The sequence below is a fragment of the Pseudochaenichthys georgianus genome, chromosome 4 (assembly GCF_902827115.2).
Source record: "Pseudochaenichthys georgianus chromosome 4, fPseGeo1.2, whole genome shotgun sequence".
Lineage (NCBI taxonomy): Eukaryota > Metazoa > Chordata > Actinopteri > Perciformes > Channichthyidae > Pseudochaenichthys > Pseudochaenichthys georgianus.
Window position 1 is genome coordinate 12,413,050 of NC_047506.1, and position 23,468 is coordinate 12,436,517.

The window sequence follows — 23,468 nt, forward strand, 5'->3', positions numbered from 1 at the left end:
CTTTATCGTTTTTCCCCTGGGTCAATCAAGTATCAAAAGCCATTGAATTTTTTTTAGCAATATAACAAGTTTCTCAACACCCATTACAATACATTTCCAATTACGTTTTGACATCCTCTGTAACGGGTTGCATCTTAAAATAAAAAACAATGAAAGGACTATTTTGGTATTATATTCTGATTTGACATAGTAGCATGCACAATAGATTAGAATGACTAACACTGAGGGCACTAAATTGAATTCAGCCATTAGTCCGTTTTATTATTTGCACCTGCGATTTAACCACCATGACATCACAGACGTTGAATTGTCTTCAATGAAAAATTTCAATAGGGATAGGATCTCAGTATCTTCTATTGTAAAGTATATCACTATAGTATTAAAGACCAAAATCTCTTGTCCCTTTAATAGAAATACTACTCCATCTCCCATCCGCCATGCCATCCATATGCTCACCCTCCCACTCGGCATTTCTCTGCCTCATACTCCAGCTCGGTCTCTCTCTCTCTCTGCATGTACTGCTCCTCCCAGCAACATCTCAGCTGAAAGGCAGAACTGAAACGACAGCGCTCTGTACGACTCATAATCGAAGCCATTTAGGAAGTATGCAGAAAACGCTCCCTCTGCTACTCATCTGAATTGGAAAAGGTAGAAAAGCTTTGATTATTTGCCTAATTTTAGAGGTTTGGGGTATGCATTAGTGTGCACATTGTCTTGTGTTTCCTCTGGATATATTCATATTATTAATTTGAAATGAACGTAAATGTATATCTTGGTAAAAAAATCCAAGCAAACCAGTTTGAAATAATAGTTATATTCAAGACGAGCTCAAAGGAAGCCCTTCAATGTGGACGTGGATCATAATTTCAGTTAATACAGACTTGGGTGTGGAGCCCAAGCTAACAGTTAAGTCACCACTGCAGAACTACAGTATACAGAGGAATCACTGGTGGCTGGTATTTTGGTTGTGAGCTCATTAAACCGATCTATCATCAAAGGTTATGCTTGGCGACTAGGAGGTAATGCCTTATTTCGTGCTCTGAGGGGGGCACTAAAATGTCTTCTGGGCTCATGGTTATACATTAATGATCATCTGGTGTCCTATTAGTCGCAGCTATAACAGGATGCATTTGAATAAGGTTAGCACATTAGGGTTGTTCCTCGCTTCCCTTAAAAACAAATCCCATGCAAGGCTTGTGTGATTCACTTCTTTGGAAACTCAGAACATGTTAGTTCATGCTTTATGTTGCTTGTTGCACCTCTGATTTACAGAAGTGTCTGGGATTCCCCTGGACTGAAACACTCTCACTTCTTCTCTTTGCACATTTCCTCTGCAGCTTCTCCCTGAAACAAAAAGCCATAAACGCCTGTCATACTCATGCTGCTGTTAATTGACTCTTTCATGTACATTTTACTCATGTAACAGGTGCTTACATTTGGGCAAATTATAATAAAGATGGGTATGAAATATTTGTATGTCTTTTAGTAACAGGATAGTCTTTTTAGCTATTAGATATTGTGTTCACCTGTTCAGCAATTTATATGTGCATATTTTTTTATAATTCTGTTCTCGAAAGGAGACAAACCGGAGTTTTTTTTGTTAAATGTATTGCAGCAAGATTAAAATAGTTTTGTTGATGTCCCTCCTGTAGTACAAAACGAAGACATCATAATTCTCTACTGCGTGTACATGCCTCTGTTCTGCTGTATTCACTTGGACAGCAACAGTGCTTGGCCTTTGCCATCAGCAAGCCTGACTCCACAATCGGTGTCCCGATAGTGAGACTCCAACAGAACATGAGAGGCATTATCACAGAAATGATGAGGGCTCTTCACAAAGCTGCCGCTGTGACAGTCTCTCATGGGCCAACAACAGCACAGAGATTAGACAAGAACCTGATACAGGGACAGAGCAAACTACTGGTAGTTACGCTCTAGACTTACACATGATTTGAAGTGATCTCTTCTGAGAAGCTACACGTGAATGTCAGTGTGGATTCTTGTTACGTGTTCAACAAAGGATCTGGGGATGGATAGCTGATGTGCCAGAACTCAATTGTTGTTCTTGTTCAGATGCAGTCCTATCAACCATACATTCTGATTCACATACAGTGGTGGAAGTTTTATGATTTTTTGCCCCTGCAAAATAACATGCACAATAGCAGCACACATGAGCCAATACCACAAGAGTACATATATTTACAAACAGTATTAACAATTTTCAAAAAGACAATGTGTTGTTTAAAGAGATAGTTCCTCAGCAGCGTTTGATTCAAGATGGATAATTTCAATTGGGCTGGTCAAACCCAAGCTCTGCAAGTCAGCAAGTAAAACCCTGAAACTGTCAACATCTATTTTCCTCATCACACAGAGAGAGAGAGAGAGAGAGAGAGAGAGAGAGAGAGAGAGAGAGAGAGAGAGAGAGAGAGAGAGAGAGAAGTGGTGTGTGAGCCCAGCGAGGCACGCATATTTTAAGTCACTTTGCACTCTTCAAGAGGGCCCTTTTTTCAATAATCCATTATGCATAGCAGCTCTGGCTCTCCCTGGTATTTCTCCTACCTTCTTGACGTCAGTTGCCATTTGTGAGGGTTACCCTGGCAACGGCCAGCCTCCCCGGGAGATGTCTGGTGGATAAGACGGCCCTGATAAAGCCTTTTAAGGTTCTACTGTTGCTACACCTTTTAATTGCCTTTGATACAGTGGAAGTATTACATGGGGGTCGTCGGGGAGTGTCTCTACATGTGGGCAAAAAATGGGAATGTGCAGATAAAAATAGACATTGAGGAGCTGCTTCAGATTGAGGTCCCATTATCTTCACTTGATTCGATCACCCACGTATTGGGTCAATTGTTTAGCTGTTCTGTGAAACTGAATTGTGCATGATAGGTCTATTTTTGGACACGATTTGCTCTACTCTTCCGTTACACGAAGGACACGAGTCTCCAACCCATTTTAACAATCTGACATTGTAGTGATGAGATAACATGTAAATAATAGATAAAGTATCCTGCTGGTTGTTAAGCCTCTGAACAATACGTGGATGTAATTATGAGATGATATGAAAAGACCATACATCAACCACGTTTTTCATGTAAGCTATTAAACTGTAATAAACGCTGGCAAGGAAACATATTTATGCCCATTATTGATATTGTATTACAGTATATTAAAATATATAATGGCAGCAGAGACTATTTTAATTTTGCATCTATGCAAAACATCAGATGGCAGAAAGTAGGATGAAGAGAACAGCTGTCTACAAATGCCAACCTGTTGTTAGTTTTAAGCTTTATTTACACAGTAAATACATGGATACCAAAACTGTAAAACCTACCTCACATTCAAATGATTTCATTCAGCTGCCTGACTGTTACTGTAAGTTACCGCACGACCCATGCAAATTTGCATTGATGCAAAAACGTCTCACTGGTGCGCAACAATACAGTTCAGATACTGTAGTGTACACCATACCTGTTCCGAGCTCCAGGAGGCTATTTATAGCCTCACCAACATGTGTGTCTTTCTTTTTTTTTCAGACACCAGGCTATTGATGTGCTATTTTTACAGTGTCAACGTGCTCCCTCCCTCTCTCTGGTTGCCAAGCAATGGGATAAGGGACCCGATTGGCCAAGGATGTGCTTTTGGACACCTTGACTCTGATTCTCAGCTGGCTAATTAATTCACAATTTTCACTAACTAGGCAAACAGCAGAGGAGTTGTTTCCTTTTTATTGTATTTGTTAAATGTCATTCAATCTGTGGTCCAGAAATGCTAAAACATATTGTCGTAAGAAATAACCTGTTAACTGAAATATAGTGTATGACTTCTGTCAAATTGTAGTTGTAGTTGCATGTATGGCATCTATCTTTGAGCATCTATATGACACAACAGACAGCTTGGGCTGTTGCAAGATATTGTCATCTTTAAAACAAGTTAAGGCAAACACGTGTATAACCATTCAGTTGTTATGATGTCATGATGAAGCTATAAGAACAATTTTTTCTCTGATTTAGGGAGAGATTTGAGAGGTTATCATTCAGTATCATCCAGCACCCCTAAATTGCATGTTAGGGTATTCATTCTTTCTCAGTGTCTATGGAGGAATTAATAAACACATTTTTGTTCAGAAACATACACATAACCCGTACAATGCTGTGTTTCATAATGTATTGAAACACTACAATTTTCCAGGCTGCACTAATGACAATAAAACCACAACATATACGTTTCTGCTAATCCTCATAATGTGTTTAGGGGAAAATTGGTCTGACACACCTAAACTACTGCTGTGTGTGAATTCAATTAGACTTAATCTGACCCCATGCCACTCCGATAGGAAACCAAGGGCTGGGCAACTTTCATCTTCCCTCCATTGATTGTGGCTCATGCAGAGATATGGAAAAGCCTAACCCACTGCTCCCTTTCATTGGCTCCATTAAAAATTCATCCTGTCCTACAGGAGAGGGATCTTTTTCAATGAGCCAACTGCAGGCCAACCGTGGTGTGCCAGGGTGTGACTTGGCACAGCTGTCTAATGGCAAAACCAAATCCTCACAGCTTTAACTTTGTTTTGTTGGAGTAAAGTCTTAAATACTGAATATACTTTGAATAAGAGTACCTATTATAAGCATGTCGTGCTTGCAACAAACTCAATTGCTTATTTCGTTGTTGTAATTCATTATTGTATTCATTACCTCAAATATAATATTGTCTATTGAATGTTATAAAATAGAGACTGCCCCTCATAAACTCTGAGTCCAGGTAATATCTTAAATTGTATTGTTTTATAAGTTTCTTATGGATCAATCGGTTTAGTGTAAATAATTCAAATAGTGAAAATGTTCCTCACAAAATCACACAGCAAGGTATGGCCCAAAACACATGTATAGAGGCTACCGTAGTTTGACTTTGGTATTTTGTGCAACTGCACACATATGCAAAACATTGATAAATCAGGTATGTTAACAATAACGGTGACATGTCACAGAGAAAAGTCACAATTAGTAATAGATTACAATGATAGAGTTAATAAAAAAATACTGTAGACCTACTCTCCTCGCCTCCAGCTGTAACACTTATACAGATTCATATTGGTATATGACAGAATTTGAAGAGGTTTGGACTAAAATGTGTCTTTGTGGAGTCCGGACCGTTTTAATCAGTACTACAGCACGCTTTATGGTCTAACATTTGTTTCCTGTATCCCATTCGGTTCCTTTTTGTTGAGGGGGCTGACGGACGGTACCATTCCACCCGTAGGTTACACAACACATTTCAGACATTCTTCCGAGTCAAAGGCACAAGTAATTACCAATTGTGTTGGTGTATTGACATAAATATTAAACAATATAATAAGGGACTGTGTTATTATATATCTCATTGGTTATACAACTAAAATTATCGATCTATTCCCCACCGCGCACCCCTCAGCCTAGGCTGTTGCCATGTTCCCACTTTCATGGGTGTGGTGATTAGCTTGCTTGGTGAACATTTTTAGTCTAATCCGACCAGAGTCACTCTCGCTTCTGCCCCTTTAAACCGAGTAAATTGTCTTAAAATTAACACGTCTGCCTTTGCGATTTCTCTCACAGCTGGGACCATGTTTGTTGTGTGAAAACGAATCAGTGTGACTCGGATCGGAAGGACGGACAGAGCCAAAAAAGCCTGTTTCAGGTAAGGACGTGTTAGTCTTGCCTTGATATTTTGGAAGCTTTCAGGCTATTTCCTGCTTTGCTCGCGGCGGGTTTAGTTTGTTTTTATATTGAATGTGGGGTGCAAACAATGCCCCTGAGTTTGAAATAGTGTCAGTGCTGTGAGCGTCAATGAAGCTATTGAAATAACTGTTCACAGCCTGCCTGAATGCTGGTTTTTCCCTCTTACTAAACCAATCTGAAAATGCACTGCTATCCAAAACGCGGCCTTTTTTACAGGCTGTCAAACGACTCTCACGGAACTATAGGAGACAAACCTCTTACTGGTTGGCATATATTTGTTCTGAGTCAATGTCATCGATATGCCTTCTCATTTGTGGTTGCACGACACCATTTGCGTAGCATTCCCCCCTTCTCTTTTCCATTAAATATACATGGCAGTCCGCCTTCAAGCGAGCGGCAACTGGTAGCGTGACGGGGCGCGAGGCTCATACAATTTGTTGCTTGTATCAGCAATGTATCTCCACTCTTATCATTTCATACACATGCCCATTTAACCTACAGTCAGTGGTGTGAATCAACTTAGTACATTTACTCAAGTACTGTACTTAAGTACCATTTTGAGGTACTTGCATTTTGCACGAGTATTTCCATGTTACTTTGTACTTCTACTCCACTATAATTCAGAAGTAAATATTGTACTTTTTACCCACTACATTTGTGTAGTACCTTTTTAGTTACTTTGCAAATATAGATTAATGATTAACACTTTAATAGGACTTAAATATGACTAACATGGTACACAGCAGTACATGACATTTTTAAGTTTATTTAGATACTTTTGTACTTATACTTGAGTAACATTTTGAATTCAGCATTTTTACTTGTAACAGACTATTCCTACCCTTTGGTACTACTGCTTTTACTTAAGTACAAGGTCTGAGTACTTCTTCCACCTCTGCCGACAGTGTTTGTGTTTCTATATGGTGTAACTAATGGTTTCCAGTCTTGGCTGTTGACAAATAATACATCATGACAGTGAGTTGTTGTTGTTGACATGATATACAGTATTAAGTCACAGTTTTTGATCATGTAGTCTATGTTTTCAATCTGCAGCTTATTTGGTGCTGGTTGGTACATACCGAAAAGTTTTACTAGTTTTGACATGGTGCTCTTTCATAATTGCTGAGGGGATAGTATGGTGATTGACAAAAAATAACTCCTGTTAATTATAACTAATTTAGGTAAGATGGGCAAGTAGCAACCAGCATTATTTATTTAGAATAGCCAAATATGTCATTTTAATTTACTGTAGTAAATATTTCAAAGCCAGGTAAAGCTGAACAGATTAATCAATTAATTGATTGAGAGTAGATTGTGTCTATCGATCTAAAAGGCCAAAAGCTCAATACAATATTCAGTATATTAAAATATAAATGTATCGTATGCCTTTTGAAATGTACCTTAATGTCATCTTGTTTCATGTCAAATTATTTTCCCAAAATGATTAATATTCTCTAAATTTAAAACGAACAAAGTGAATTCTCTGACGTTTTATTGTTTTAGATATTGAGAGCCAAAAAATGGAACTGACGGTTATTGCATTCTTAATGATTTGTATATTTAAATGTGACTTTGCATAATGTTTACCATTATTATCATGTTGATGTCAGGGCCAAACGATGTTACATGAGATTTTCATTAATACTTCATCATACTTCTGCTATTCTGCGGCTTTTAATGCACTGCTAAAATACAAAAGAAAACTAGTTTTATTAACTGATGAAAGATTATAATATCCAACATTATTTTATTCAACAAATTAAATAACTCAAAAATCTACCCATGGTTATTATTCCAGTTGATATCGTTTTTAAGGGGGGGGGAAAACAATGTTTTTGGAGCCCTAATTGATACTGATTTAAACCTACCTAGTGAATCTTCAATCTCTACATGTTCCTGTTTTACAGCTGTGTGTTACCAAACCTCAGAAAAACTAACCTGTGGTAACGGGAAAACACCAGCCGGAAGTTTTTATAACTTGACCGATTATACACAAGCAGGAGATCTTTATCTCTATGCTAAAAGGGTTATGGTTCACTCCAGATTATTAATGTCACTAAGGGCATGTTTGGCCAAATCTTTCTTTATTTAGTTGTAGTTTTCATTAGGAATGTTGTGTGGCTACATTACGTGTAGTGTGACTGTCTGGTGTAGTTGGGGGGAAACCTGTGACCAAAGCACCCACCACACATTCACTCACCATCTATCTGTAGCTTATGTTTAAACAATAATCGGGGAAATCAAACATTTTCTCATAATTCATGACACGTATATATGATATAATATGAACATGTGTCAGCTGAAGAGAAGGAAGACATGTGACTTCTAAACTTACTGGAATCTCAATAGGTATTTCCTCCATTCTCCGGATGTTTGGAATAGTCGGTGCATTACCTGAACAAGTTTACACCTGGTGGAGCTGCCACATCCAATCTTCACTTTCACACACAGGGGCCGTTTCTCAATGTCGAGTATACCTGCAGCAGAGCCACTATTTCAAGTATACTACGTCATCGAGTGGCACAGAATGCTGGGCATTTAACATGCATTTTAACAGTCCTTCGGTGCCACTCGATGACGTAGTATACTTAAAATAGTGGCTCTTCAGCAGGTTTACTCGACATTGAGAAACGGCCAGAGCCATCATTTAGATTCAGTATACACCCATTAATCGCCTGTTAGAAACTATGTGGGCAGGATCAGGCGTAGGTAAATGTTTTTAAAATGTTATTTAAGATGTCAACAAAGTTTAAATGCGATCATTTAATGAATACCTGAACATATGCAGTATCTTCTAGCTGTATATATCATACATTTGCAAATACACTGATAATGTACTGTTAAGAATCAGATTTTAGTTTAATAAAAATGAAAAATATGGCTAATGTTGGAGCATTGAGTTCAAATATTTATTACAAATAAAACGCAATCGTTACACTTATGAACAGACATGGTCAAAAGTAAGATATTCCAATACATTTTCAACTAAGAGAGCAAAATCCCTCACTTTGCATGTAACATAATAACTGTTTACAATTAATAGAATATGGGATTGATAAATATTATGACCTTGCTGTAAACGCTGGTATTCAGCGCTCACAGTGGACCATTGTGTAATCATTTGATTAGACCTGGCAGTGCGTATTGTTAATTCTTTAACTTCCTGACCATTTCATGTTGTTGGGCCCCTGTGGCTCTGGGTGCAGCTGCACTGCCTGCACCCCCCACTGCTCAGTATTTGTTCATGATGGAGGCAGATGTGACTGACTTTCTACTGTATGTGACCCTGGAGAAGCAGAATGTCTCATTGACACATTTAATTAAAAAACCTGCCAATGAGTGTTATCTAATAAGAATCCTCTCCAGGTGTCTCTTTTACTCTCTTTATGGTTGTATGGTTTCACTTGTGTATGAGCTATCATTGAGCCAGCAGAGACACACGCTGGAGCGACAGTGTCTCCGGTAACAAATATAATGTGGGCAAGCTTCATTATTGGAACCAGACACTATTGACTTTTGACTGATAATTGACTTACTAAAGAGAAGTCAGACAGAAAGAGAAACACACACACAGAGAGAGAGACACACACACACAGACAGACACACACACACACACACACACACACACACACACACACACACACACACACACACACACAGACAGAGAGAGAGAGATGCAGGCCAGTGTGATAAACATATTGTTTTTACAGTCATTTTTTTACCTGGATTTAAATGTATGAGGATGTGCAGCAGCTGAACAAGATGTAAAAACTGCTTGCATACAAAACTAGTATAAGCAATCTTCTTATAGGGCAATACATCTTCCAACTACTTCCTTAATTAATTGTAGGATAAAGATCCAGTGTACTATTAAATAGCAACTATTAGCGTTTTAAAACTGGAAGCCGTGAAGATTGCCCAAAATAGTTTGTAATTGATAAATTAATCAGGTCATACAAATACCATTTCAACTTTACTTCAAGCGGCCTAGATTCTTATAATAATATTGATATTTTAAAACTGAAATGTTTATTTGTTTGTTTTTTAATTGTCGTGAATTTCTCAGTTTCTTTTATAAATGTTCGGTTTATCTTTCTTTCTTATTGTGGTGCACTTGGAAAAGTATTGATAAGTCTTTAAATCATTACGGATAACTTTTTAAGTGATATGATTATGATAGTTGCTGATAGAGGTTATGAGACTATATTCTTTAATTAAAGCCAGTTCTTTTCATTGACCAGTGTAAAAAGATAAGATGGACTTTTATTAATCCCTCGTGGGGAAATTGTTTCTCTGCATTTGACCCATCCTAGTGTTAGGAGCAGTGGGCTGCCATTTTGAACGGCGCCCGGGGAGCAGTGTGGGGAACGGTGCCTTGCTCAGGGACACCTCGGTAGCACTTGGTCTTGCCGGGACTTGAACTGGTGACCTTCCAGTTGCCAAGCCAAGTCCCTATCGACTTCGCCACCACCGCCCCAATTAAATTAAATATTAAATACAGATATGTATATTCAACAGGTGATTTAAGGGCGTATTGTTTGCGTTTTTCTCCATCTATCTCGGACTTATAGAAGAGATCCTCAATAGCAGCCAGAATGCATTCAGCAAAGCCCTTACCAATATCCCTATTTCTGCCTTTAAGCATCCACGCACTTAAATGCAGATGTCAGCTGTCAGTCCCAGTTCACACACACAATATTTCCCTGCTGGGTGGTTGTTTGGTGTCATAAGAGCTGTAGCAGTTATAGCCTCCCATGGCCTGTCTCAGAGACCCAACTGCGGTGGTGCCAAGCAGCTCTAACTACTGTAGCTGGCACCCTGCTCTAAACAATAGGCAGCTCCAACACACAGCTCTGTCTTTGTCACCCTGATCGTGTGCCTTGATCTGGGCCTGCGTCGGCCCGGCTGGCTGCATGGCTCCAGTCTAGGGAAAAGGCACACGGCTCACAAAGTTTTACATCTCTTATTGTGGAAGGTAAAGTTTATCTAGTCCTTTGGTAGGGACCATTTAACTGTGTGACAGCTTCTGCTGGCTATGGTTGATGTGTGTTTTTTTTTACTAAAGAAGGAATTAATGACCCGTTTTGGTTTCTAAATTACTTAACCTTACTTAAGACAAGTCATGAAGCACTAAAACCAGAGCGGTCAGTTTAATCCGAAAGCACTACAACACATCGTTTTCTGCGTCTAACTCCATCACACCTGCATCATTTTCTACCTTATCTTTCTCGTGTGCGCTGTTGCCTTTCACTACACAAGCCCCTGGTGGAAAACATTGATTAAAAACATTAAATATAGAAGGTCATTTCGGGTGTTTTGGTAGTCCACAAGGCGCTATGTGTGACGTGGCAGATTTCAGAGGCATACCGTATAATAGATCCATGGCAGTCATCAGCAGCACATCACAGGCGAGCTGACGCTGAGAGCCTCTCTTCAGGGTGGTTGCGTCAGCCGGAGGAGAGAGTGACGTCACCGAAAGCTGAAAGCATTGCAATGCTGCGGCCCCTGATGCCTCATTACTGTCAAAGACTTCCCTGGCTGAGACTACGGCCCTCAATGAGCAGGCCAAAGCATCCTCTCTAGTGCAGAGCAGAGGCACAATGGTCAGACCAAGGGAACCAAGAATCTAAAATGGCAGCTTTTTGCACATTCATAGTGTCACTTTAAGAGACAATAGGTAGCAGCGCACGCATCAAATCATTGTCTTAGTTACTTGTATGTATAATGATTTTGGTTTCTCTTTTGTGGTGATTAAGTAAGTGGATCACAATGGGTTTTAAAGCCTGCAAACATGAGGATAACGCACAAACAACCTCCTCTTCGCATTAGCATGACTTCCTGTGGAGAGTAAGGGCTGGACGCAGTGTTTTGTAATTGTTGAATTATAGAAAATGGAACTGAAAATGTAATCTCAGAGGGTTAGACTTCTGGACAGCAGACTGTAAAAAAAAAAAAGAAAACGGCCTGGAAAATGAGCGGTGGGGGGGGCGGTCCAAACATTACTGAGGAGTGTCTAAGTGCTCTGTGACCCACATTCAGGCTCCCCAAGGTAAAGGAAGAGGCATTTGCACACACACAAACACACTCATACGTGTGCGTTCAAATACATGGCATACCTTAACTAGACGCACATTAAAGTAAATGCTCACATAATGTATGCACTCACACACACATTAATATTTGCAATATGTTTACTATAACAATAGAATGGTACATGTTGTTTTTCTTACTTGTATATATTGTCCAATAATTATTCCAGATACAATCACACACACACATTCAAGGCTCTTTGGGGCCGGCCGAGTAAACAGCGCAATGCAATAACACAAAAGGCTGATTGAGTCAGGAAAGGTCAGAGCCGGGCTCAGATGGCCTTTTGAACCACACTGGGGGTGTTTGAAGAGCCAGCCCCCCCTCAGGGCCCCCACCCGGCCCCACCCTCTGCAGCACCCTCCTTTGGTCTGAGCCCATACAGGATACCTATGTTTGTCTGATGGAAGTCTTCCCATCCTTCACTCTCAGTCTGCCTGTTGAACTCATAGTATTTCTGTTTCTCTGTCTTGCAGGTGTCAGCTGGTAAAGCGTGTGTGCGCCTGAGAGTGTGTGTGTGTGTATGCGTGCAGGCACTTGTGTTTTCCCAGCCCAGTAAGGATTTGGAGCGGAGCGTGGCCTGAACACATCACAGAGGGACAATGAGCGAGCTGGAACAGTTGCGGCAGGAAGCCGAGCAACTACGCAATCAGATCCGGGTAATGCAACGTTTTCTGTGCATGCGTTTGTTTATGTTGACGTGCGTGTGTATGTTATACGTGATTTTGTGCATCGCATGTGTGCCACTGTCTGTTCTCTAGCTGTGACTCATGCAGTTATAGATGAGACAGTGACACACTCGACATATAACTTGTCAATCATCCTCTTCGTCTCGTGAAATGTTTTTATCGTGGGAACTGATGCATTGATGTCTGTTGCTGCTGTGATATTATTCTAGGATCACTGGGATATTTAGTTTCTTTGATCGGCAATAAGTTGTAGCACATTTTATTGCACTTATAGCACTTAATCAGAAGTATTTTTAGTTCCTTTTCAGGTATGTTTTTTCCATTATTTGTGCATAGAGTGACATAACAATCGCCAACATGATTATTTTCTTTCTCTTGTGTCACAGGATGCCAGGAAAGCCTGCAGCGACTCCACTCTGTCACAGGTACGTCTACCTCTCCACATAGTAATAATAGATTTTGTACACAATATTATATAAGTATTTTCATTTTTAACAATTGCTATATTTTAGGGAGTGTTAACACAATCAAAGTTGTGTTGTTCCAAATGCACCCTAAGTTACAATATGCCTGTTTGCCAATAAGCAATGTTACATTTAAAAAAGCTATTTTCAAACATGATCTAGCTTGTTGCTTTTATTGCCCTGGCAGTTGTTTCATAAGTTATAGGGAAAAATGCTGCAGTGAATCTATAAAAATACTTCATAGACATTATGCAGCTATTTTAGCTTCACTATTTTTAGTCATTGTCTATTCTTGTGTTATCTTGACCTGTTTATGCTGCCTCAGCTCGAGTCCACTGTCCAGTGTAGTGTGTGTGGGCCTCGAGTGACACTGCTGACGCGTCTTCCTGTGTTTTGGCAGATCACAGCTGGTCTGGACTCAGTGGGCCGGATACAGATGCGGACGCGGCGCACTCTCAGGGGCCACCTGGCCAAGATCTATGCAATGCACTGGGGGAGCGACTCCAGGTACTGTGGTTATTTTACAGGAAACTAATTATTATCAAACGGCACGATAGGAAACCTTTTTACACCATTTTGTTTTTTATGTTCTTATTGTGTTACATTTTTGGGGAACGGGGGCAATGGCAAAAAAGTGGCACCACGCGCCACCAAGAGCTAAGACAACTGGACACACCTTACAGTCACAGAGAAGGAATTTTACAATAAAATCCACTGGCATTGGCTTAATCATTTTCTTGGAAAGATGACTCGGCTGCTTAATTCTTTGCATAGGTAATGTCTTAATAGCTCCAACTTGGCTGCTAATATCTAGGTTAGTTAAGGAGTGAAGGCATGACTTCAGTTATGGCAGCAATTCAGGGTACATTTATAACTCTCCCTGCAGATATACTCTAACCTTTTTAAATGATGGGGTTCAAACTGCTTATATGACTGGTTTTACCATTAATATTATGTATGTGTTTAATATGTCTGTCACTCTTTATTTTTCTCTCTGTCCATCTGTCTCCCAATGCAATGCACTGGGGCAGTGACGGCAGTCCCAGGTGTGGGGCTATACTACTACCAGTACCACTACTACTATTACTACCACTACTAAAACTACTATTCTACTAATAAGACTAATACCACCATAATTGACTGTCACTACTGCCACCTCCACTACTACTGAACCTCTGTCGTAGCGCTAGTACTGGTAAACGCCCCCACTTTGAGCACAGGAATGATATTAGCTGGGCCGTCACAGGCAGCCACCCCAGCTTGTTAAATATTTCCTTAAAGATGCAGTTTGTAAGATCTAACAATCTTTTTTTTCTAAATGTTGTAATGATTCACAATCAATCAGTGAGAGAGTGGCTGCTAACAATGAGTTTTCACTTAATTAAAACGTACAGACTGCTTTTTTAACGGTTTGCTGAAATGATGAGCACTTAGGATTGTATTTTCCCAATAGTATGCATGGAGTGCACTGGTTCTTTCTTATCAATAAACGAGAAGTGTATGAGAAATAAAACCTAAAGATAGTGTGACCTAACATTTGAGATCTGCTACAACATTTAGGATTTTCAAAAATCATAAATATCTGTTCAGTGTAAGCATACTTGTTTTATCCTACAGTAAAGACCACTGGTATTACGTGTGTGTGTGTGTGTGTGTGTGTGTGTGTGTGTGTGTGTGTGTGTGTGTGTGTGTGTGTGTGTGTGTGTGTGTGTGTGTGTGTGTGTGTGTGTGTGTGTGTGTGTGGTGTGTGTGTGTGTGTGTGTGTGTGTGTGGTGTGTGTGTGTGTGTGTGTGTGTGTGTGTGTGTGTGTGATGTGTGTGTGTGTGTGTGTGTGTGTGTGTGTGTGTGTGTGTGTGTGTGTGTGTGTGTGTGTGTGTGTGTGTGTGTGTGTGTGTGTGTGTGTGTGTGTGTGTGTGTGTGTGTGTGTGTGTGTGTGTGTGTGTGTGTGTGTGTGTGTGTGTGTGTGTGTGTGTGTGTGTGTGTGTGTGTGTGTGTGTGTGTGTGTGTGTGTGTGTGTGTGTGTGTGTGTGTGTGTGTGTGTGTGTGTGTGTGTGTGTGTGTGTGTGTGTGTGTGGTGTTTATTGTGTATACAGCCACTGACATTTGAGCGTGATGGCTCTCCTCTTGATTGTAGCATAGCACCGTCAAACCACTTCCTATCATTGGAGAGGCGGAAACACCCAGGGAGGGAGGAGTTCAGCCATTTCTTCATCTGCACCACCCTTAACTCTCTTTCTCTCTCTCTCCTGACTGTTTCCTCTTCATCATCTTCTCTGCATTACTTCTCTTGCTGTCCCTCTCTGCCGCCCCACCCCAGCTTCTTTCTAGTGCTTTCCCGACCCCTCGGGCTTACCATTAGACAGTAGGACTTTTACATAACTGGGGTAATAAATATTACATGGGGTGGGACATTAAAAGTGGCTTCCCTGGATGAGGAGATTTCCACCAGGAGGGGGAGGAAGAGATGGAGGGAAACGGGGAGTGGCAGAGAAGAGTAGGGAGCTCACACTGAATGCTTTTTGACAGATCACCTTTAACTCATTCAGACAGTGTAGCACAGTACTCTGTTAGCTGGCTGCTGGCTCTCATTGCTTTTAATGATCCAGGTGCATGTACCCTTTAGATTATGTGGGTTTTTCTACATGTGGACCGCTTCTCATTGTGCTGTTCTCCACTTGTTTGCAGGTTACTTGTCAGTGCCTCGCAAGATGGAAAGCTTATCATCTGGGACAGCTACACAACAAATAAGGTGAGGTTATTGACATGACATTATAGATTGTATAGTAAGTACAAAAACAACAGTATATTTCAAAGTTTTTCTGCCATCTGAAATGTGCTTCTCCTGTCAGAGTTCAATACCAACAGTTCTGGCTGTGATGTATGCCCTCTCAAACACAATACTGATATATATGTTGTGACAAGCTTCCATCCAAATGACATTAATAAGGTTTTCTTGTGGGTTCTTTATAGATTTATAAAATGAATCTGGCTGGTAAATTAGTGAAAGTGACCCTTGTATTTCGAGAGGAATCTGCTTTAATGTTTAAAGAATATTACTCAAATTGTAATCATCCCCCTAAGAGTATAAAACAAATGTGGCCATTGATAGCATAATCTACAGCGCACTCCTGCCTCATCGTTTTTAGCTTATACCAATGTTTTGAAATCCAAAACGGAGGAAGAAACCACCTGAAACAGTCTTGTGCTTTCCTCTTGCACTTAATAATAAGTTCTGCTGTCTTCATATTCATCATGGCGTACTGAAATGACTAAAGGAAGAATGTGTTCTTTAATTTCTCCGAAGGACAGCGGAAGTAGCAGAGTTATGTCCGCTGCTGACTCTGAAGCTCCACATTACTACTATTATATTTACTAAAGACTCTCCTTGTCCTCAGATGCATGCCATCCCGCTGCGTTCCTCCTGGGTGATGACGTGCGCCTACGCCCCCTCTGGGAACTATGTGGCCTGTGGAGGCCTGGACAACATCTGCTCCATATACAGCCTGAAGACCCGGGAGGGCAACGTGCGTGTCACCAGAGAGCTCCCAGGACACACAGGTAGGCACAGTGCCAGCTGAGATATAATATGAATTAATGAAATAAGCCTATTTATGGACTCAACTGAGTTATTTATATCTTAAATAACATGATGGCAGTTTCTTAAATCATATTCTGACCTGAGGGCAGCATTCTAGCATGCCTGGTTCAATATCTGTGACACGTGGACAATGCCTTACTTTAGTTTTAGAGCTCAGATTTGTATGTACAGGCTGACGGGCTGGTTCAACGAGTCGAAACAGTGGAAAGATTCACACAGTGCTGTTATTTTACACTGGTTCAATTTGTGGATTAAGGATTGCCATCAGCTAAATGAGTGGGACTGTTCATAAGGGCCACAAAGTGCATCCCTTGTAGAAAAAGAAATTGCTCCTGGTTAAATCTGACATAAGGCATCATCGTGAAGAAGGATTGGCACAGTATAAAAATGCAGTAGTTGTTGTCCGCCATACGAGTAGCTCAAGAGTAAAGTGTCTTGCAGAGGGGGGGTTGATCAGGCAGGGCCGAGCGCTCCTTATCTGATGTGTAACCTCTGATCCTCTCCAGGTTACCTGTCTTGCTGTCGTTTCTTGGACGACAATCAGATACTGACCAGCTCCGGAGACACCACCTGGTGAGATTTACACTCTGCTCCACCCACACAGCTCTAAGATTTGAAATGCTTTTACATGATGGAAATATTCTTGTTTCTGTTTAACACGCTAGACTGAAGATGCTCCAGCACATTAAATACAAATAAAAACAAATTCTCCTTGGTATTGATCTTCTTCTCTCACCATCTTACCCCCTTGTTGCTGCTTTTACATTCCCTTTGTGCCAATTGAACAGAAACTCTTTGATCTGTGCTATTCATAACGCTTATACTTCAAGTAGATATGCACGGCAGGCCCACTTTCCGCCATACAGGCTCATAACTCTAGAGGGCTGGATAAAGATGCATTAAAGATGGACACTCACACCTGACCACTACTGTGTTTCTTGCAGTGCATTGTGGGACATAGAGACCGGTCAGCAGGCCACCTCCTTCAGTGGCCACACAGGGGATGTGATGAGCTTGTCTCTGAGCCCGGACTTCAAGACCTTTGTGTCCGGAGCCTGTGACGCCACCTCCAAGCTGTGGGACATCCGGGACGGCATGTGCAGGCAGTCCTTCACCGGCCATGTGTCCGACATCAACGCCGTCACCGTGAGTGCTGAAACAGATACACACACACACTCACTCACTCACTCACTCACTCACTCACTCACTCACTCACACTGTAGGAAGGGAGAGTCTAAAGGATTGATGGGTGGAAGACTGCTGATTGGATATTGTTTAAAATGACTTGAAAATTGCAAACACATTTCAGTTTTCATATTACATTTTCTTTTTTAACTCCACTGTTTAGAGCTTTATCTGAGTACAAGAATTATATTTATTGCTATAGGATGTTTAACACCAAGGCAAAATTGCATACTGCTGTTTCTGTTACTGAAATGTAAAAAGCATTATTCATTTTCCAAAGACAACTTTGATGAGAAAATGTTTTCCTTTGCATTTAATAAATTGTGGATGTTATCAGCTTTTTATCAACAATAAATCTAATATACATTTTGTGTGACAACATTAAGTTGTTTCATTAGTCCATATATTGGTCATAATCATTTTATTTCCACTGAAGATACAGATCTTAGGTGCATTATATTGGCCTTGGATGGTCTGTAACACACTGGAAAAGTCAAGGAGCCTCATAATATGGTAATTCAAACAATTGTATCCTGATATCTGCTTGATTTAGATTTCTTTCTCTCCTGCAGTTTTTCCCCAATGGCAACGCCTTTGGCACTGGCTCAGATGACGCCACCTGCAGGCTGTTTGACCTGCGTGCCGACCAGGAGCTGATGATGTACAGCCACGACAACATCATCTGCGGCATCACCTCCGTTTCTTTCTCCAAAAGCGGCCGGCTGCTCCTGGCCGGCTACGATGACTTCAACTGCAACGTCTGGGACACTCTGAAAGGAGAGCGTGCTGGTAAATTACGTCCTAAACTTCTTCTTTTTTTTACAATTTTAGGATACAGATTTACCAAACTTCATGAATGTAAGTTCTGCTTTAATTCTTGACAAGAGGCAACCTACAAATTCTTAGATTTTAGAAACTGGAGGTGGAATTATCTGCATTTGTGCTTGAAATTATCAGTTTAAATCAAAATCAACGCCAGTTATGGATTCAGCTGTGAAATGTAGCATACATTGCATCCTAGAATAGATGTGAACACACATGAGTAGCAAGTTGAAATTTAACATAAAGGTCGGACTGTGTAACTTCTTGTGTTGCAAAGCTGAAAACGTTTGTGATTTAAGTTATTCATATTATTTTTTAATAGTTTGTACAGGTTTAACTGATCAACCTTGGACTCATTTATTTGACCTTCAGGTGTGCTAGCGGGCCACGACAACAGAGTGAGCTGCTTAGGGGTGACAGAAGACGGCATGGCTGTGGCCACTGGATCCTGGGACAGTTTCCTTCGCATCTGGAACTAAACAAACATCTTCCCTGTTGTACTCAATCACTGCCCGTCTACTTCCTCCTGCACCCCCACGCCACATATCCCAACTCATCTGCTGGGCTGGACCGGAGGGGTGCACACTGTGTCTGCCCAAATCCTCTCAACTCACCCCCAGCTCTCCTCTCTGCAGGCGACCCGCCCTCCTGTGAGAAAGTAAAACTCTTTCTAACTTTCCAAGTGACGTTTTTTCTTTTTTTTACCCAACTTTTACACAGAAACAGATATAGGAACCTTTCGATAGAGTTGGCCAAGCAAAAGTTTAAAAAGAAGAGATTAGTTGTGAAAAACTGAAGGAAAAAAAATATAAGATTTTGCCCAATTCTCTGGGGCGATAAAAAGCATCTGTTACCATGACTAACAAGCAAGATGAGCGTCGGCATGTAATATGTAAATGTATATATAAAGACAGTATATATGTATAGCATTATGTGTGTATATGCATCATATATGCATATAATGTGTATGTATATATTTTTGTAGTTTATTTCCCACCCTTATTTTTTTGTTATGTTTTTGGGGGTTTTATGTTTTATTTATAGTGTACATATTCACATTACTACAAAACATAATGCCAGAAACACTGATTTTATCCAATGTGAGTACCAGACTGATCGTCAGACAATTAAGAGGCAGCAGCGTATCATTGAATCGAAAAAGTCTGCTCTCGTTCATTTTCAATGTTTCTGGTACTTGCTGATTTCGTCAAGCCCAGCAAACGAAGATTTAACAACTCTTAGAATTCGGCCAAGCTAAACTTGCGTTCCTCATTCGATGTGTATTATGGTTACAGGCAGTATACATAATTCATCCTCTGCATTTTTTTTTTCAACCACACAACCCCTGGCATTTCTCAACGCAGTCTTTTCATATGAAAGGAAACGCCACACTGCTGTGATAATGATAAAAGGGAGCATGTCAAAATAAACAAGCGGTGGTTTTAAGTCTACTAGTCGAGCTTTACCTCGAAAGTAGAAACCGTTGAATTTTAGGCTAGGATAGAAAACGTTATTTACCTGGAGGCCCTGCCTTGGCCTCCACTTGTGTTTTATTGTGGTTTTAACCACACGAATATCTGAAGACCACATTCATTCCATGCAAATCAACAGCTGTGTGATATGATTGATAACCCAATAATAGTCCTAAATATAGGTTTTGCATCATATCTGCTGTCTCCTGTGGCCTATAGAATCTACTTTTCCTTAGTCGAGATGTGCATCTAAGTTCCTCATACAAAAGACACTGTTGGAGAGATGAGCATCGCATAGAGAGACGCATTCTCCCGAAGCAGAAGCCATTTCTACCTGTGAGCCTGTAATGGTGCTGAGGCCTGTATGGACATAAAGTAGAGTCAATACATGAGGATATTTAAAGGACCATAAAGGACAGCAGCGACTCTGCTGGGGACAAGAGGGAAGATGAAGAGGACAAAATAAAGATATCGGTCAGAGTTTGCCATGTCGTTTTATCCTTTTTTAAAGCAAAGGATCAAGTCCTTTTCGTCGTCAACAGGGTGTGAACTGAGTGAATACATGGAACTGAAATCATGTCAGCCACTCTGAAATCACACCAGTGCCACCAGAAGCCTGTTAAAAAAAAAAAGAAAAAAAAAAAGATTTTAAAAAATGGTTTAACACTTTCTTTTTTCCTCACCAAAAACATGTTATGAACTGTTAAATATTGCTTGTGAATAGAGTACACTTGGTAGACAAATGTACACTTGGTAGAGAGCTAGATATGCACTCACGAACTGTAGTACAAATGTAAACCATTGAGCACATGTGACTTATTTACCCATAGAAGTACTATCTCTGATTTTGAGTCTTTTCTCATCTTCCATTATTTTGGTTCCTCGAAATGCTTAATTAAAAAAAAAAACAATGTATGTGATTTGGACCTATCCATCAGCTGTCTCAGGTGCCTATCTCTGAATTTAAACATGTGACCCAAATGGGCTAGATAAAGGAGGATTTGTGCTCCCGTGAGATGTGGCACTATTGTGTCTCCATTCTGCCTTACAATACCATTCCTAATAGAAGGTCATACTAGCATCGACTACAGTAATGTTTTCCTCTTATTATTCCTTTTTACAGATTTATCAATAAGAGAGATTGCTTATTATTTTTTGTTTCCCAATAGAAGCACATTCTGATACTAGTGAACACTAAAAAGCATGCTTACAGAAAACCACAGCGACCACATGCAGCTCTATACTGCTTCTTAAAGTGTTTCTACATCACTCTTTATACAATTCTACTTTCTAATACTACCGTACAGTTTGTAGTATTTATTTAGGTTCAGTCGGCTATCAATGAAACCCCTCTTTTGGCATAGCGTGATTCTAGTGACCTTTTTTGTTTTTAAATGTTTTTGCTGCTTCAACCTGGCTTTGCATTGATGAATCAATTTTGAGAGAATGTTAAAAATAACCGTTATAGTTTTTAGCCTGAGAATATCTTTGGGGTGTGTAGGATGTGATATGTATTGCATATCAGTGTTGAGGTGTGTGTGGGGGGGAGGGAGGGATTGGGGGACGATTTGCTGATGTATGTGGATAACATATAGATCTAAGTGTTACTTCCTCATTTGTGCCAATGTTATCCACAGACCCTGAGCTGTGAACTGAGAACTAAGTCAATGTGACAAAAAAAACAACATTGCTCACTTTACTCAAGTGCCAGCCTTCTGCATAAACACAAATTAAATTCATGTCAGTATCTGATTTTATACCCAGAATGTTGTTTGATCAAACCGGTGGACTGCTTAAATCTAAAGATGGGTTTTTGTATCCCAAAGTGTTAATTAGAGAAGTTTCTATATCAATCAGCGGACATGAAAAGTGTCCCCCATATAAAGATGACAACATGTATTTTAAGAGGAATTGTTTTAATATTGTGGGAAATGATTGCTTTCTGGCAGTTAGATGGGACGATCACTCATATCTTTCCGTTAAATATAAGGCCACAACAATAAGCAGTCTGTTAGCTTAGCATAAAGAGTGGAAACAGCTAGCCTGGCTAATGAAGCTCACTCATTAACATTCAATATCTTAAAACCAAAGTGTGAAAAGGAGAGTTGCCAGAAATTCTGAATGGCGAATTATCATTTTACATATTTAATAAACAAGATATTCTTTTTGTTTTAGATTCAGAGACGGGCAGGAATTGTAACTGTTGGTCAGAGCCAGGCTAACTGTTTCTCATTTTCCAATCGTTAAGCTAAGCTAACCGGCAGCTAGCAGAAGCTTTTTTAAATGTCTCGTTAATGGACAGACACGAAGCGGTATCTTTCCTAACTCCTCCGTAAGGATCTAAGCATCTTTTCCCAAATCTCAAAAATATTCCAATAAACCCTGACAGCGATATTCAGCAGGAAATCATGTCCTCGCTCTGTGTGTAATTCAGCAGTATTAGCCGCTGGAACCTGGACTAGTAACACTTCTACGTGCCTGTGCAGTTCACTCATTAATCAAAAAGGTGCTTGACTTTTAATTTCACATTGTTGTATTTACCTGAAGTCTCCTCCAGTTTATAACTACACAACTGATAAGGAGCCATTGAATCCGCCTGTTGGTATAATCCGCCTGTTGGTGTAACAGTGTCGATATTTGTGACAACTACATTTGCATAACTCTCCAGGTTTAATATTTGGATATGACAAATGTAAAGTCTCCTGATTCAATGAGACACCACTTTAATTGCTTGTCACATGATCACCACCACAGCACCATCACAAAATAATGCACTGCCCTTTCACTCTACAACCTACTGTTCTGACATTTTCTTTGATTTTATTTATTGTTTTATGTTTTAAGCCAGTAAAGACCAGGGACTTGGTGCCATGATAATTCTTTTACAGTGCTATTGTGTGAAATTATAATCACTTGTTATGGAATAATTTTTATAGTCTTTTTCACACCAGACCTTTTTTTTGTATTTGTACAGTGGCTTGGTGATACTGATATGTTGCCATGAGTTATTGTAACCAATAAAAAGCTTCTAACCAAGAATACACATTTTGACTAATTTCCTTTGTTACAGAAATGTAGACTGTATACAAATGTCTAAAAAAAACTTTAACATTATATCCACTTTTGTATAAATACGTTTAAACAACCGTTTGAGGAGAAAATTGATACCGAATAGGACAGGATAACTAGTCATTCTGATTTTGGTGCTTAACATTAAACTACAAGATTTTTTACACATGTTGCTTGTTGGCAGAAGAGTCAGCTCTGTACAAATAAAAATGTTTTTACAGTTTAGAAACATACTTATGGTCGTGGCAAAAGACAAAAACTGAAATGTATTTATATGCGATTACTTAATATCAACACATGTTCCATTATATTAGTGTAATTAACAGGTGGAAACATATTTTTAAAAGGATAACAAATGCACTGAC

General features: G+C 39.9%; 1 protein-coding gene across 3 annotated transcripts; it reads left to right on the plus strand.

The window, feature by feature from the left end:
* The first annotated feature begins 514 nt into the window (after window positions 1–514).
* On the plus strand, window positions 515–23,073 carry LOC117445262 (guanine nucleotide-binding protein subunit beta-4). 3 transcript variants are annotated; one of them, XM_034080791.2, is made up of 11 exons: window positions 515–648; window positions 5,592–5,673; window positions 12,281–12,463; window positions 12,880–12,918; window positions 13,358–13,464; window positions 15,643–15,706; window positions 16,353–16,515; window positions 17,062–17,128; window positions 17,500–17,701; window positions 18,313–18,529; window positions 18,935–23,073. In XM_034080791.2, exons 3-11 carry the CDS (start codon window positions 12,407–12,409, stop codon window positions 19,039–19,041), a joined length of 1,023 nt encoding a protein of 340 aa, XP_033936682.1. In that variant the 5' UTR covers window positions 515–648; window positions 5,592–5,673; window positions 12,281–12,406; the 3' UTR covers window positions 19,042–23,073. The 3 variants fall into 3 exon arrangements, with proteins under 3 accessions (XP_033936682.1, XP_033936683.1, XP_033936684.1); XM_034080792.2 differs by lacking the exon at window positions 5,592–5,673; XM_034080793.2 differs by lacking the exons at window positions 515–648; window positions 5,592–5,673; window positions 12,281–12,463; window positions 12,880–12,918; window positions 13,358–13,464 and adding an exon at window positions 13,482–14,003.
* The last annotated feature ends 395 nt before the right edge of the window (window positions 23,074–23,468 follow it).